Source organism: Aulonocara sp. 'chitande type north' Nkhata Bay, linkage group LG7 (genome assembly GCF_057382095.1).
Source record: "Aulonocara sp. 'chitande type north' Nkhata Bay isolate Kocher_YH1m ecotype deep benthic linkage group LG7, A_spYH_male_GT1.1, whole genome shotgun sequence".
NCBI lineage: Eukaryota > Metazoa > Chordata > Actinopteri > Cichliformes > Cichlidae > Aulonocara > Aulonocara sp. 'chitande type north' Nkhata Bay.
This window is the reverse complement of record NC_141350.1, coordinates 67,131,814-67,149,119: the sequence shown is the minus strand read 5'-3', so window position 1 is coordinate 67,149,119 and position 17,306 is coordinate 67,131,814. Positions and strand designations below refer to the sequence as shown.

At 43.6% G+C, this 17,306-nt stretch overlaps 1 protein-coding gene across 2 annotated transcripts in view; it reads left to right on the top strand.

The window, feature by feature from the left end:
* The window catches only part of galnt18a (UDP-N-acetyl-alpha-D-galactosamine:polypeptide N-acetylgalactosaminyltransferase 18a), a 181,045-nt gene that overhangs the window by 149,444 nt on the left and 14,295 nt on the right, over positions 1-17,306 (top strand). Inside the window, exon 10 of one of the 2 annotated variants that reach the window (XM_086302125.1) lies at positions 12,688-12,852. In XM_086302125.1, the coding sequence (XP_086158251.1) occupies positions 12,688-12,852 (165 nt within the window). Of the gene's footprint in view, positions 1-12,684; positions 12,853-17,306 lie in introns of both variants that reach the window. The other variant, XM_086302124.1, reaches the window with a different exon arrangement.

Sequence of the window (17,306 nt, the reverse complement as noted above, 5' to 3'; positions counted from 1 at the left end):
CGTCAAGACTGGGCCAAGAAATATCTCAAGACTGGTTTTTCTAAGGTTTTATGGACTGATGAAATGAGAGTGAGTCTTGATGGGCCAGATGGATGGGCCCGTGGCTGGATTGGTAAAGGGCAGAGAGCTCCAGTCCCACTCAGACGCCAGCAAGGTGGAGGTGGAGTACTGGTTTGGGCTGGTATCATCAAAGATGAGCTTGTGGGGCCTTTTCGGGTTGAGGATGGAGTCAAGCTCAACTCCCAGTCCTACTGCCAGTTTCTGGAAGACACCTTCTTCAAGCAGTGGTACAGGAAGAAGTCTGCATCCTTCAAGAAAAACATGATTTTCATGCAGGACAATGCTCCATCACACGCGTCCAAGTACTCCACAGCGTGGCTGGCAAGAAAGGGTATAAAAGAAGAAAAACTAATGACATGGCCTCCTTGTTCACCTGATCTGAACCCCATTGAGAACCTGTGGTCCATCATCAAATGTGAGATGTACAAGGAGGGAAAACAGTACACCTCTCTGAACAGTGTCTGGGAGGCTGTGGTTGCTGCTGCACGCAATGTTGATGGTGAACAGATCAAAACACTGACAGAATCCATGGATGGCAGGCTTTTGAGTGTCCTTGCAAAGAAAGGTGGCTATATTGGTCGCTGATTTGTTTTTGTTTTGTTTTTGAATGTCAGAAATGTTTATTTGTGAATGTGGAGATGTTATATTGGTTTCACTGGTAAAAAGAAATAATTGAAATGGGTATATATTTGTTTTTTGTTAAGTTGCCTAATAATTATGCACAGTAATAGTCACCTGCACACACAGATATCCCCCTAAAATAGCTAAAACTAAAATCAAACTAAAAACTACTTCCAAAAACATTCAGCTTTGATATTAATGAGTTTTTTGGGTTCATTGAGAACATGGTTGTTGTTCAATAATAACATTATTCCTCAAAAATACAACTTGCCTAATAATTCTGCACTCCCTGTAATGGAAACAGGGTTTGGTAGTTAACAGCCTCCAAAGACTGTAAGCTGTGCAACAATATTGTGGCGTTGCTTTCTGTAGCATGAAACAAACTCCATCCGTGCGTGTGTGTGTGTGTGTGTATTTTTATAATGCAGCTGAGTTTGTGTGGGTCTCTATGAAAACCTTGTGCGCTGTCCATGGTCCTGAAACTATAATAGTTTAATGTGAGTGTCACAAAACTTCGTTGAGGACAAATGTTGTTTGTAAAGTGTATTAACATAAATCCACAGATCAGACTGACACCCATCAAAGAGTCATTGCTGGTGTTGCATGACTCCTTTAACTTTTTTATCACGTTTATCTGGTATTGCAAATAAATTTAGACGATTGGAGAAACGTCTCTCTTCAAACACTCGCTCTAAAATCTGTGCGAGGCCTCCTCCGTGCAGCAGTAACTGCAACCATATCAAGTGCAAAAAGTTAAGATGCTTTTTCTGCGTTAAATATCACCTCAGTTATCGCCAAACTGCACGTCAAAAACGTTAGCAAATCAGCTGGCACACGTGGTTTAAATGTTCTCTTATTTTCTTGCTTGAGAAAGGATCTCCCAGAAATGCATATGCAAGAGGCTGCTGCAAAAATCTGAGCTGTCGCTTCTCACATGCAGTCTTCTCACTGCGCTCTCTTTGTAAATAACAACAGTTTGTTTTGTTTGTTTTATGCCAAAACCCAGTCTGCACTAGCACAACACGTTAATGCTTGAATCTGTTTCTTAGGACAGTCTAAAGTTCACAAGTACATAAACTCTGGGCATGTATAATATGAGCACTCACCACTGGAATTATATATATGACAGGTAATAAGAAAAATCATAACAGGTCTCCTTTAAACACTCTAGTCAGAAGGAAGTCCAGCTGAGTCCATCAAGCTAAGAACTTAAAACGGAGGTGACTGCATAGTCACAACATCAGTTATTTTGAGCTATGGACGCCTGCCGTCACGAGTTAGACGTCTAATTACACCATAGATTTAAAATGAAATGCAAGGAGACCCACCACCCAATAATAAGGTTCACGTTCTGCGTGCTGTTTTAGTTGCGACGGGAAACTTTTTAGCCTCTGCAGCTGAAAAGTTCTGCTCGAGTCACCGAGGCCAATCAACAACTCTATCAGCTCACTGCAGATTTAAGGTCATTGAATTCTGAGGGGCGGTAAAGGCTACGCTCATTGCCTTCTTAATGCAGACCGGAGAAAACAATTTAAAAACTGAGCGAGCGGGACTGTGCATTGCCGCTCTTCTCTGCTTTGAACAGCTCTGCAGCCTCGCAAAATTAAAAATTCATATTAAATTGTCAGTATTGTGTAAAGAGGCTCACATAATCAGAAGTAGACGCCTACGTAGTGCGCTGCATCGAGGGAAGCTTTCTGACACTCCAAACCTCGCCTCCATTGTCACTAAAGTTAATAGCTTTGACCGGCGCCTTGATGTCGGAAACATCCAACTTTCTTTCTGGGTCACACTCTGTAATACAGCATCAGCTGCTGAAACAGCTGTGTTTGCATTTCCTCCCTCACCCTCCGTCTTTTTGCCTTCCATATATTCTCTCCGTTGGGGGAAAGCATAATCAGCAGGTGCTGATAAAGAAATTGAGTGGTGCCTTTTTTTTTATCTCTTACTGGCTTTTTTTAAATCTATTTTTTAAATGCTAGAAAATGAGACGGGCAAAGCCACCGTGAAGGTTTTTGAGCGTCTTCTCATCACAATAAAAAGCTTCATTCTAAGTGTGCTGGTTTTGCTAAAATTAGGTTTGGCAGGTTGATGCTTTATGAAAAGTTGTAACATTTGCAGCATGAGTTTGGCTCAGGCTAATCACAGATAGGACAGGTAAATGTATTCAGCCTCTGGCAAAGCAGAGTGCCCTCAGTCCCAGTCAGCAGTGCCTAAAGTGGAGGCCTGTGAGCCAAACCTGGTCCCTCTGGGATGCAGCATGATGCTGTATTATTCATGCACCTTATATGATGTTAACGCGGCTCTTCTAACAAAACTCACTTTTCCCGGTTAGCCTTGGTGAACAGATATTTAGGTGTTAAAATAAACAGTGATTTAAAATAAAATTCTTTCAAGAAATTTCAGCTTCCTCAAAAGAAAAATGACTTGAAGCAAGCCATAATTTACCTACTGCTCTGTGCAGTGTCTTCAGATAACAGGGATATTTAGGGGCTGTGCTGGGATAACTGAAGATAGGAGCAGAATATCGTTACACAGTACAGAATCAGCAAAGGGGAACTAATCACTTTATAGACCCCGGATATTTAGGCTTTCAGAATCAGAGGTGCGAGTGCGTACTGCACAGAAAATGAAATGGAAGTTATTATCTATCCTGTACCTGCTGTGCTAATCATCATGGGATTAGAGAATGTTAGTATATAATGGATAAATCCATAATCTCTTATGTTAATGGATATTTTTATACACATTCATGCATGAGCTGCCACTCCTCGAATTAAACTAATGAAATTTTAGGCCTCTGTGAGTAACTCTGCTCATACAGACGCTTGGTAAAACTGCGCCGGCACCGTCCTCACTCGGGCTCGCTGGTTGGAGCCAAAAAGATGCCACGTTTATTAGACATCAGCGAGACGCAGCCCGAGGAGGCAGAGCAAAAAGCAGCAGGAAGCGTTTCATAGCAGACATCAAAGTCTTCAGTATTCCGTCATGCCTTCGATACTTTTCCTTCTTTATTCTTTATTCATGCAGAATATCTTTTGTAATGTTATTCCCTGCAGTGCTTTTTATTCCCAGTTCAGATCCTTTTATTCTGATTCGTCCAGTCCTTTAGATTAGGTGTGTGGCTTTGAATACCTGATGAACTGCTGAGTGCCAATGATGCATAACGTTCCTCAATTTCCTTTCTGAGCTTTCCGACACGGAGGAGGGGAGGGAGGAAGAGAAGGATAGACGGGCAGAGGTGGGATAGAGAGGCCATTTAAGACACAGAGGAGGAGAGTGATCTCAGAGAGCGGAATTCACTGGCAAGTGTTCAGTAAAGCACTTATATGAATGTGTCTGACCACAGCTATCGACTTCATGTTGCATTCAGGTCCAGTCGGCTCGACTGTAAACAAAACCTGACTGCAGGAAAAATGTTGAGGTGAGCGGCCTTTTGGAGATTACACTTCGAGTCTGGCACAAACCAGCTGAAGCAAACCACACAAATAGTGCATTGCTGTCTTTCCCAGCTCTCAGGTGTTGTTCCTGAGATCTGCTGGAGCCACTCGGCTAGCTTGGGAGTCACTGCACCGAGTGTTCCGACTACCACTGGGACCACTGTTACCTTCACCCTCCACATCCTGTTAATGTGGATGTTGGGTATCAAAGATGCCATAGGTTCCTCATCCTATTCATGTAACCCCTTCCGCTGGGGTTACTTGTGTAGTAGCATTCCAACAGCATCCTATTTTTATCTCTTGCCCATCGATGCCATCTTGTTCCAGTAGACCACTTCTCATCAGGGTGCCCTGGTTCCTCAACACCTGACACGGACCTTGTTGATCCAGGCGACGTCTGAGCCAACATGACTTCATAGTTTTATATATATATACACATACATGCATACATATGAGAGAAATGAGGGATAGTGGAAACAGAGGGGTAGCAAGATTGAGACACGAAGAACAGAGAAGAAAAGTTAAACTAGATAAAAGGCAAGGGAGACAAATGACTACCAAAATAAAACAGGAAGTTAGAAACAATAACTAAACACAGGGGAAAAGAAACAGGAGGGTGAGATGGGACATATTGAGGGAACAAAATAAACTCTACAAACAGAAACTGGAACCAAGAACTGACGAGTGCAAAAACTACAGCAATACATGAATATCAAATCTACATAATAACTGAACCAAGAAACAGAGGAAAGCTCACAATAAACAAAAATTAATTACAATTAAACTCCAAAAACCCAAAGAACAAATCATGGATAGCAACTGTGTGTGTGTCTGTGTGTGGTTGTGTGTCTGAGTGAGAGGGAGCACAATGTGAAGCTACATCGGAGCAGTTATTTAGTTTCAACTTGTTATCACTCGTGCAGTCCAATTTTCCATTATGATTGCTTCTCCCAAAGCCAATATGCTATACAAATACACTTTAATAAAAAAAAAAGTTACATTGTTTTCAAGCAAGCTGTTATTTCTAAAGGGTGAAAAAAACTGTTTCCAGCCTGTCTGCACACACACACGCTCAAGTGTTTCTAAACAGGAAACCCATCTCTGTGTCTCATTTGCTAAAGTTGGGAAATGAATGCTGTTGTTGGATCGAGGGCTAATTTCAGTCGTGTGCAGGAGGTGCTGATGACAATATTCCTTCGACAGAATAGCGAGAAATTGCAGTGGAAATTAAGCAGGTAATAGAAATCTGATGTGAGCCTCAATATTGTGTAGCCTTGCTAAGAAGATTGGTTTGTGGCTGGATCAATGAAGTCTGAAAATTAGACCTTTGAGGCTGTTTACCCGGTGTGTGTGTGTGTGTGTGTGTGTGTGTGTGTGTGTGTGTGTGTGGCTTTCTTGCAGTGTGAACGTACTAACTAGCTGGCACTCAATTGAGTGCTTATTTTTGGACTTTGCCAGTAAGACGTCTTTTGTGGATATGTTATCACAGCTGTGGTTTACACGCCACAAAGAAGTGTAAATTATGACTGTGTGCTGGCATTCCTGTGTGTTTCTGTGGATCCACACAGTGATACTACCAGGCTATTGGAGCTGTGTGTCCAGGCGGAAATGAACGAGCTGCAGGAAATCTTGGAGCAGAACTTGATGTTTGCAAGTGTCCATAAGGCAAAAACAGACATTTACAAAGAGAAACCAAGTGGTGGGACACATCGAAGCCGAGGAAGGAGGAAATTGTTTCCTCCAGCCATCACGTTTCTTTTATAACGAGACTGTGATTTAGGCGACACTGATTTATCATTTTGTGGAAAGTTGTTTGTGCGTTAAAGATTTAAGATGGAGGTATTTCACCAGGGAGTCTGTTTAACACAAAGAAACGCAAACTAATTACCAAACTTTAAAAACTCTCAGCTAATAGCATGTGGACGTGGGTGTTTGTCTGCCAGAGAAACCCAATTACTGGACTTGAGAACATTTTTAACCTTTGCCCAAATCGATGTGTAAAAACATGTTTTCTTTGTTCGTGTATCTGTGGACCAGACATGCAGCCCTCCTATATGTAACTTTCTTTATTTACAAAAAACAAAAATAAGTCGCATATAGACAAGTTTGTTTTGTGGGTCATTAAAAAGCTGCGTTTATGAAATGGAGATATGGAATGATTCTCATCACTGATCTGTTTTTAAATGACTGTAAGCCTATTAAAAGTGGGATCAATCTGATCGGTGCTGATACCGTAATGAGCGCTCAGAGTGTGTGTGTGTGTGTGTGTGTGTGTGTGTGTGTGTATGTGTGTGTGTGTGTGTGTGTGAGGGGCATATAGTATGTTTCGTCGTAGGTGTCTTTAGAGAAAAACAGCCAGTGTTTAGAGTCAGCCTCATTGTTTGCGCTCTCTCTTAAACTCCCTCCTCTTCCTCCTTCTGCTCCACTCATCCAGATAAACCTCTTCATTATGTTCTGAGACAACTTTGCAGCTGTTGCGTTTGCGTCGTCTCTCCACCACCGCAGCAGATGGCTGAGGGAAACACCAGTGATTAGCCTGCCTAACTACATCCCTAACTGTCAGTAATAAGCTCACCAGGAGTCTCAGATAAAGCAAAGTCACTTTCACACTTATGTGGCTCTGCCTGCTCAGTATCATTAAGGCTGTGTCTGTGTCGTTATCTCTGGACGACCAATTAAGAAATGGACAGAGAAGTGAGTGCTTTTTTTTCAGCGTAATGATTCTAGAGATGTGCCAGTTGCACTTTTCTTGATTGATTCAGACTTTCTGAGTGCTGTACATCGTTTCCCTGCTCTCTCGCTGAGTTCACCTCCTCAAACATGTGCAGAGGGGAGCTGACAAGAGAAGCTTAATTCAAGTTTCAATCCTGTTCTAGTTATAGAGCACCAAATCACAACAACAGTCACCTCAAGGTGTTTTTTATTGTAAGGTAAAGACTCTATTCTAATACAGAGAGAACTCCATTATTAAATGACAACCTGTGAGCAAGCGCTTTGGTAACGGTGGAGAAGAAAAACTCCCTTTTGACAGGAATAAACCAGGCTCGGGGAGGGGAGAGAGGGCAAAACACACACTGTTGAAGAGAGCCAGAGATTAAATGCAGAGAGGAGAAGAAACACCCAATGCATCATGGGAATCCCCAGCAGCCTACGTCTATTGCAGCATAACTAAGGGAGGATTCAGGGTCACCTGGTCCAGCCCTAACTATATGCTTTAGCAAAAAGGAAAGTTTGAAGCCTAATCTTGAAAGTAGAGATAGTGTCTGTCTCCTGAATCCAAACTGGAAGCTGGTTCCACAGAAGAGGGGCCTGAAAACTGAAGGCTCTGCCTCCCATTCTACTTTTAAATACTCTAGGAACAACAAGTAGAGCTTGTTTGAATGAGCTTTTTATTCCACAACAGTTTGCAGTTCAGTCAAAAACGATTACAAACCTACAAAGAAAAGTTGTTGGCGTAACGTAGAGCTGATGGAATAGATCAGTCCCACAGCCTTTTGAATCAGGATCAGACAGATTTGTGAGTTACAGCTTCCCTATTTGTTAGACGAATGAAATCCAGCAGAAATATAAACATCTTGTACGTGTCTGTGTCACACCCACTAATCTAGACTCTGATAATCCAGGATGAATAGGGCTGTATGGTGCTGTAGCTCAAGCATTACAACGTCAATGTCAGCGTTTTCTATGTATCGATGAAAGTTTAGGATTTTTTATAGTAAAATATATTTTTGTAAGGGGAGATGTGACACCATACAGCACCCAAATCTTCACTCCTACTTTTAACTCCTTCCTGTTGGATTTTTGCTTGTCAGAAAGTTTTATGTGACCTGTCCTCAGACTACAGATGTAAATTAGCAGTTATTTTGAATTTTTGTAATCATCTTGTCCTTTTTGGGGGGTATAATAAAACCAATTTTTTTGAAGATTACATTTGTGCCTGTGTGTTCCTGGCTGCTTGGATCATGACAGAAAGGAATAGATAGGAATGAGGATAAGAAAGGGAAAAGAAAAAAACACGAACATGAGCAGCGGTTCAAAATTTCTAGCAGCAGCTCGTTGATAGCATCACCTCCATCCTCATACTCACAGACATTTCTGAGGTCATTTAACTGCAGCTTTAATGAAATTTGGTGCCATCAACAGATTACATCATGGTAGAAGTTCTTGACCAACCAATTAGCATTAATTTGCAGAATGAGCATCGATATCTTTAAAGTTCTGACACATTAATAATGTTTGTGCAAAAAAAGAGAAATAAACAGAAGCAGGTGCAAACAACTATTTTAGCTGTTAGGAGAGCAGAGCTGTTTACACTACCACAGTGTGCGCTGTCCGTGAAAGCAGCCATGCGACGCATTCTGGCAGCGGCGCAGCAATGAGCTGACGACTCCACGCGTATCCCAAAAAAACAAAACAAAACCAGAGGACAGAGCAGCTTTCTCAGCTTAGATGAACTGTTTGTGTGATATCAGAGAAACTTAGGGAACGAGTCGGCATGCACAGAGAAAAGTTTCACCTGATCGGGTAATCCTCGCTGTTTTAGGAGAATGAGGAGACGAAGAGCCCCTGTCAGTGAATCACCCATCCAATGCTGAGCACCGAGTCAGTCCTTATGGACACAAGCTGACGATGAGTGACTTGCACGAGGATGGAAAAACAGAGAGAGACAGATGGATGGTGCTTTCAGTGTGTGGGCACGCTGTTGTTCTAAAACGATGGGACGCTGTAGTCTGGTTCGCTGATTTGGCCACTTCTCATCAGTCAGTGGTTTTGACATACAGCTTATGGAAGCAATTAAAATAATTAGCTACCCAAATTCACAGCCCCTCCTCACAGTGATGACCGAGTTGAATCAGAACACGGCTTTGAAGGAGTTGACACATTTTTCCCCAGACAGGAACTGGTGAGAAAGAAGTCGTCATACTTTAAACCCCGCCTTCCTGGTGCCCTGCTCTGTTATGCTTCTCCCTATTCTCCCCTGAATAGATATGCAATGAGGCGAGAGATGGAGCTTGCAAACACATACTGTAACATGCAAACTTCAGCTCCAGCCGGCTGCGTCTGCTGGATGAATTATGTACATGTGTCTGCGGATGACAATGAAGCGCATCTGTGCCTAGAAAAACACAAATTTTACACAATTCCTAAAGTCCTTCAAATTAAAACAGCAACAAAGAAAAATTTGCCGGTCCGCACTTTAGACCATGACTAAGAACACATTTTTTGAGGCCCAATGATATATTTAAGGATCAGCATGATCTGATTGCAGTCATAACATGTTCCTGGTCACAAGAAGTCCTCACTAAGGGTCGGGGCTGAGTGGAGGCAGAAGGTTTTGTCCTCAACCTAAATCTTGAAAGTATATACAGTGCAAGCACAAAACATTATTCCAGTTGAAATAAATTTATTTTTATTTCTAATAAGGGAAAGTGGCTAAAGGGCGTTTGTGGTTAGAAACCAGTCTGAGAAAAATCACCTGGCTTTAAATGGCCATCCACCTGTCACGCTGCTCTTGCACGAGTCATAATTCTTCTGGTTACCAATAGATGGCCTTTTCACTTGAAAATATAATATCTGACTGCATCCATGAATCATCTCTGAGGTCTTCCTCTTTTCCTCCTTCCTGGTAGCTCCAGCTTCACCATCCTTTCACCAACATATCCACTCTCCCTCCTCTGCACATCCAAACCATCTCGCCTTGCTTCTCAATCCCTAACCCTCGTCCCAAACTGCTCAAGCTGTCCCTCTCATGGACTCATTTCTAATCCTGTCCATCCTTCTCACTCGCAAGGAAAACCTTTACATCGTCAGCTCTGCCCCCTCCTGTCTTTTTGTCAGTGTCTCCAAACCCTACATCAAAGCAGCTCTTATTCTCTGATTGTGTCAAACGATCTGATCAAAGAGTCCCGCCCTGTCTCCCAGATATCTCCATGCTTCCACAGCTACATCATCTGGACCAGCTGCCTCTCCACTCCTCATTTTTATATATTTGATGTTTGTCACAAACAGTTTTTTAATGAATTCAAAATGATTTTCTTTCTTAAAATCTCATCTGCTGAAAGTAAACATTAAAGACTAAAAATAATCCCCCAGCTTTCTCCTGTCCACGCTTGTTACTGTGTGCATCTGTCAGGAGAGACTGCTGTGTGTCTACAGAAGCACCGTGCTAATCCTTCTGTTCCTGCTCTTCCATAGCTGTGACAGGCAGGAGAAAGTATTAAGGCCCCACCGTTGGAGACTGAGCATCAATCTATTGACGGATGCAAATGTAATCACTCTTATTAGTGCACGTGCACAGAAAAAAAACGAGCTTTCCCTCCGCAGCACAGACATGCTCGCAGCACATGCACGCACACATCAGTGTGTGCCATTGTCTGTCTCGGGGAGTTTTTAAACAGCAGCTTAAAAGCCCTGTGGCTGGTTCACAGTGTGATAATGGCTCCTATCTAGAAATGTCCTGTTCCTGTAAGGCGGTCATCATTCTCATCAATTACCTCCTCTGAGCTCTCACACACTCCTGTGGAAACACATACACTGTGAGTCGGAGCGCTCAGCCGGTGTATCCGTTTGTTCTCAGCAGTGCCGCGTCTGTGCCTGCTATTCCACGGCTCCTTGATCTCAACTTTTTCCGCTTGTTTGGATTTCGTGTCGACCTTGATCCTTCTCATTTGCTTTACTCATGTCAAGTTGTCTGTGATTCTTTGTCTCATCTTTTTCTGTTCCGTCAGACTTGAAGGGGGGGGATGCATGCCTCGCTACACGGTTTGAATTTTCAACCTACTTAAGGTTTGTGTTTGATTTACCTCACTAGACATTTTGTGGGCTTCAGAACTGGGCCAACTATTGCATTCATTACCATGTCCTCATGCTTTTGCATACCTGGAAAGGGAAAGAAAACTTCCTGAGCTAGTATTCAACTGGCACCTAATATCATCCCCTGACCTCTCTTCTCCTACCTTCCACTAAATATTTCCCCCTCTCTCCTTTCTGTTTTCTTCCTAATTAGTTCAGTTACAGGTGGCTTGTTTATTTTTCACAGCAGTAAAAGTGAAAATGTTGTTAAAAGACATGGAAAATGTTGCAGGTGAGAGTAAAAAAAAAACACTTAGTATTCAGAAATTAGCCTACTTACAGTCCTCCCTGCAGCTAACCTCTAATAACAGAAACCCTCAGTGAATACAGGCTACAGCAGAGCTGCTTCGTTATAAAACTGAGGTATATCTGCTGTCCTGGTTCAGTTTATTTCACAGAGAGGACAGAGCTCTGTTGATCAAGAAAAACATATTTATGCCCAAGATGCAATTTACTAAAAAAAACAGAACCATCGGGTCATCGGGGATCTATTCTTGTTTTTCTGTTGTCTACAGAAAAACAAGAATTGCAATGAAATGATTAAATCCAGTTTTATAGCATGATAACAAATACTATATTACATTATTTATCACTATGATTTCCCCCTGCTTGGTACATATTAGAAATGGAAAAACTTACATCCCAACTGGGACCAAACACAAGCTACAGGAGTGAGCAGACAAAAGTGAATGATGGGAAAATCACACACAGTCATCACTTATGTAGAAATACTGATGTTTGTGTTAAAAATACTCTGATGAAGTATGGATTTAACTTCTTTGTTAAAGTAATAGTGAAAAAGGCCTCGAAGTAAAAACCGTCTCTTTGCAGGACGTTTCTACCAGCTGTTTTATTTAGAAGCTGACTGGACCTCATTATTATCACAATGCTCAGTCTTTTGCACAGCCCACTGTCATTGTTGCACTTTTCTATTGCACTGCCTTGTGTCTGTGTCGTTCTGTTCTGGCTGGTGTTGAACTGTCTTTGTTTTGCTTTTTTGCAATTTTTGCAAAGTTCTGCACACTTGCACTTGATGTGGTCCTGTGTCGATTGTCTGTTTTGTTTTTAATTTTCAGAAGAAGTGGAGTACAGTAAACATAGTACATCAAAAACAAAATATCCAGATATGGCCGACCTCGATTGTCTGTAGCGCTATGGTCTTGGAGGAACGTTGTCTCGCTGCACTGTGTGCTGTACCACTGCACATGATGGGAATGACAATAAAGCCACTTGACTTGATTATTAATTATTTAAAAAGGGAACATATTCCAACTTAACTTCTATTCCTAATGAATGTACTCAGCCCAAATAACAAAAATGTGTTGAGGTCACGTTTTCAGGTTTTTCCACAGAATTCTGTAAGAGCAGAAGTCTTTATGCAAACACAGGTGTCGCCCCCTGGTGGCCATTCGAAAGAATAGGAGCTTAACCCCTTAACACCTGCCTATCATATATGATGCATACATTCTTATGAGTATTTGAGACTTCTAAAGGCCAAAAAAAATAAGAAAAAACCTAAATAACTAATGATGTCGGTCTCCAGTGCGCTGCACTTTCAATACACCTTAAAGATACAGACAACTTTTATGTTCAGCTGGTCTGTCTTGATTTGTCAAACGTTTTATTACACTGTAGTCTAGTATTGCCATGACTGTTACTCTGAAGCTCCTACGGGTGTTTTGCCTCATCACTGCACGCCTCTGTTTCCCAGCAGAATGTGTACTACACCAGCTCCCAGCAGCTTCACCTGGGAGTGCTGAGCCCGACGATCGACGACGACGACAACAAGTGTCTGGTTGACGTGAACAGCAAACCCAGGCTTCTGGAGTGCAGCTACGGCACTACTAAGCACATGAAGCTCACCTGGACGTTCACTCAGGTGAGCTTTGAGCACGTATAAACAAAGATGGCCGACTGCAGCCAAACGAACGCTACGTGGTTGTAACAAACCCCAGATGTGCACGCGTTCTGCCCGTTTCAGGGGCATCCTCTGAATGTTTCCAGGCTTTGATCTCCTTCCTTTGCTTTTTTGATATTCTGTATGTTGCTGTAACTTCCTGCTGCTTTTTGTCTGCTGGACCAAATCTCTGCGGATCCTATGCTCTTTCTTTTTTATTCAATAATTGAGTGAGATTCGTGCTTCTTCCTCTCCACTTTGTCACCGGCTCTTTAGAAGCACCCGTCCTGGTTTTGTTAGAGCACGGATCATTTTTCCTCTATTCTGTGCGATTTTAAAAGCACATCTACTTCAGTTGCATAATGAGCTTTCACACGTCCACAATTTCTGACTTTTAACAAGCCTCTTTTATTTTTATCTTCACACTTTTAATGTTGTCTTAAAATGTGACAGATAAGTAGAAGGAGCTGGATAATTAGTAAAAAGAAGACACTACCGCATTCACGCCGTTGGCATCTGGTCTGTGTGTGCATTTGTAAGCTTCATCTGTGTGTACGTGGACTGTTTTCATCCCAAACATCAGACTGAAGGTGGGGCGTATTTATCCATCATTCAGACCCGTCCTTTCCTCGATTCTCATCCAGTCTTCTGAAAGGCACAGTACCACCTCACCATCCAGTTTCCTGACTATCTGTAGTTTTACTACCAGGCACTCTGGCAGGGGAATCAGCCCCTAATTAGCATCGGCCAGATTCAGAACTCTCACTCCCAACTTAAGTCAGAAGTCAAAGAGATGAAGCCCATTAGGCACAACCCCGTGGGGGGGGGGGTTTCAAAAGAGAACTTGGATTTCTTCATAAAAAGTATGGTGGGGAAGTCAAATAAGGTCCCCAGAAATGTTAGGAAGTATAAAAACTTCAGAAGAGACGGAGAGGGCGAAACCTTAAACGTTCACTTCACCAGCTGATCACGTTTTTCAGGCCAGATTTTCCATCTCACTGAAAAAAGAGTTAAAAGTTAGCGTAACAACAACTGTTACATCGTCTGATCCTCTTTCCATTAGCAGTAATGCACTCATTTGTTTACCAGTGATGAACTGGATATGGATTTGCACCAGTAATGGCCTCATTAAGAGTCGATAATATATTTGCAACTATAATAATTCTCTTTTTTTTTTTTTTTTTTTTTTTTTTTTGGCCTGTCCCGTTTGGCTCTTTTGCATCAAAATTGTTGTCTAAAGGCAAAGAAAGATGCCCAACGGATTTACTTTACCAAACTGACCATCCCAGCCTTGCCGTAATGGTCCATTTGATTCACCTTTTATTGTTTATTTTATTTTCACTTGCTGAATACGGGACAGACTTGACTGGGGGAAAGAAGGGGAGAAAGAAAGAGGGAAAGAGAAACAGCTGAGAAGAGGGACGGGGGAGAAGGGCAAAAGACAAAAACCAACAGAACGAGCAGAGAAAAAAAATGCATATATCAATCACCTGGATCACCTGCTGAGAAAGAAAAAAGAAAGCAAGCAGAAGAGAACAAGAGTAATAGAATAAACAACATCACAATGATATATGGGAATATGACAGTAAATACTAAATGTTAAACATTATTGTGCAGCACATAAGATCAACAGAACACAGTGTGCTTTGAGGTAGGAGCCAAAAAGGGCATGGACGCGCTTGTTTTTTGTTTTTTAAAAGGTTCCTTCATGTAATGATCTGCTAGAGGGTGTGGGGGGGCCACAGCCCCGTCCTCCAGGGCGTGAAGCAGGTGTGGAGGAGATCAAAACTCCAGACATCCAGAGGCCCCCAGAACACAAGAGACCAAGGAAGACCAACAGAGGGGCAGCTGCGCCACTGTCCCGGAAAGAGCTGAGGAGAGTCCCAGATGAGGGCTCATTCAGCAGCCGCGGAGCAGAAGCCAGGGGGAGTTGCAGTGACGCGCCCGTGAGCTCCGCCGGCAGCCAGCTGCGCCTGAGTGACCGAGCCCCAGGCCGAGAGGCCGGGGGCACCCCACCTCCGAAGTGGCCCGAGCGAGCCCCAGGCTCCAGGCCCCGATAAGCGGCCGCCAAGGAGTGAGCCGGTGTGTACCTGGACGCCCACCCCCGGACACAAAGAACCACCAACGCACCGACGTCTGAGGGAGTCCGCCACTGGCAGGGGAAGTGGTGGTAGGGGGAGATAGGCCTCCAAACCTTGGAGGGCCTGAGATGTCCCCAGAGAGGTGGCGCCTGACACCCAACCTGACATATAGACACAGACATACAGGCACACACAGATACAAACATCCATTCCCACCCTCATGCTCTCATATGCACTCACTCCACACTCAACCAACGTGGAGACAGACATAAAGAGACGCCTCCTCTGCACCCTGGTGACATACCCCTACTCCAAGGCCCTGCATGTGTGGGTGGTTGTGGTGGAGCGGGAAGAGGGAGGCAGCTGGAGATGGGGAGGGAAGGAAGGGAGGGGCAAGTGACCCCTCCCTGGGACCAGCTCCCCCGCTGACCCCAGTAGGCACCCCCATACTCCGCGACCCGCCAGGGAAAGGGGGCCCAGGCCCATCCAGACCGGGCCCAGTGCAGCAGCGCCGCCCGGCCCCACAGAGCCCGGGACAGTCCACCCAACCCCACCACAGAGAAAACTGCACCCACCCCACCATCCACTCATCTTCCAGACTATATAAGACAATAAACACCCAGGCTGAGATCTTCCTCCACCTCTCCTGTATCTCCCCCTCCTGCAGAGAGAGTTCCTGAAGAGAGGAAAGCTCCTGCAAGATGTGACAATCTCCCCCACCAGTTGAAGAGCCCCCCAGGTGGCTCGACGCACCGGCGGCACCCTGCTCCAGGGCTGGGCCCCCATGCACCCACCCGCCCACAACCCCAGCAACACACCAACCAGGACCCAAGCCCCCGAGGCCCGGTCCGGGTCCCAGCCCAGAGACGGAGCGCCCCCAGAACCTCACGCCCATCCCGGACCCACCCAGGGGCAGCCAGGCTACCAGGTCAGTAACCCACGTCCGTCAGCACAGACCCCCCCCTAGCCCCGCTGCACGCAGCCGCGAGGAAACAGTCACCTGAGAGCCAACAGAGCCCCTAACCGGACATGACCGCTACCCCGGGTTGAGCCCCCCAAGGAAGATGCCTCCGGGGAACCCCCCGACGCCCTAAGCCTGTCCCTACCCCCACACCAATCACAACAGTGAAGGCGGGACCAAACTATGACCCCCCACCCCCACTAGGTGATGGAGCTGATAAAAGGGGCCCAGAGCAATTGATCTAATGTGGTGGCAGAGGCTGTATCAAGACTAATGTAATCTAATAGATAATTTCTATATTGGTTAGAATTAAGATTATTTTTATTTTTCCAGTTCATGAGGACAGTTTTCTTGGCTATGCATAGGGCAGTGAAAACCATATGGGCTATATTCTTTTCTGAAGTGACATTATCTAAGCTGCCCAACAAACACACTAAGGGGGAAGTTGGAATGTTACATTCAGACACTTTGATAAGTCTTCACATATCTCGCGCCAAAACTTCTGAACTGGTGGACAGAACCAAAGAGCGTGGATATAATTGTCCGGTGAATTGGTTTGGCAGTGTGAGCAGTTGTTGGTAGACGAAAAGCCCATCTTGAACATCCGATGACCTGTATAGTGCACTCTATGTAATATTTTGTATTGTATTAATTGAAGACTGGGATTTCTAATTAGATGAAAGGTTTTTAAGCAAATCTGAGACCAGAAGTTTAGGTCTAAGTTAACTGATAAATCTGCTTCCCATTTTGCAATAGGAAGTGATATTGATTCATCTGTTTTAGAAAGCATTCTGTATATTTTGGATAGTAATTTGGGGGGTTTAAGAGTAAGAAATTGAACCACACTTGGTGGTGTTTGTAGTTCAACTTGACCCGGTTTAAATTTCTTTTTTACTATGGATTTAATTTGTTGATATTCTAAAAATCTTTTCTTGTTGATCCCATATTGTGTAACTAGTCCGTCAAATGAAATAAATTCTGTTCCTTCTAGTATATGTTCTAAATATTTGATTCCTTTATCACTCCAATCTGAAAAGTTTATCATATTATTGTTTTGTAATATGTCAGGGTTGTTCCAGATAGGTGTACGTTTGCATGGGATTAATGAAGACGCCGTCAATTTTAGAAACTCCCACCATGCTGTCAGAGAAGAGCTGATGTTGATGCTTTTAAAGCATTCATGTCGTTGGATGTTTGAGCTGATAAATGGTAGGTCTGAGATCTCTAGATTATTGCAGAGTGCTTGTTCTACATCTAGCCAAGGTTCATCTAAGAGGGTATGTTTTAGCCATCCTGAGATAAACTGAAGCCTGTTGGCTAAGAAGTAGTGCTGAAAGTTAGGCAGTTCTAGTCCTCCTTTATCCTTGGTCTTTTGTAGTGTTTTTAAGCTTATA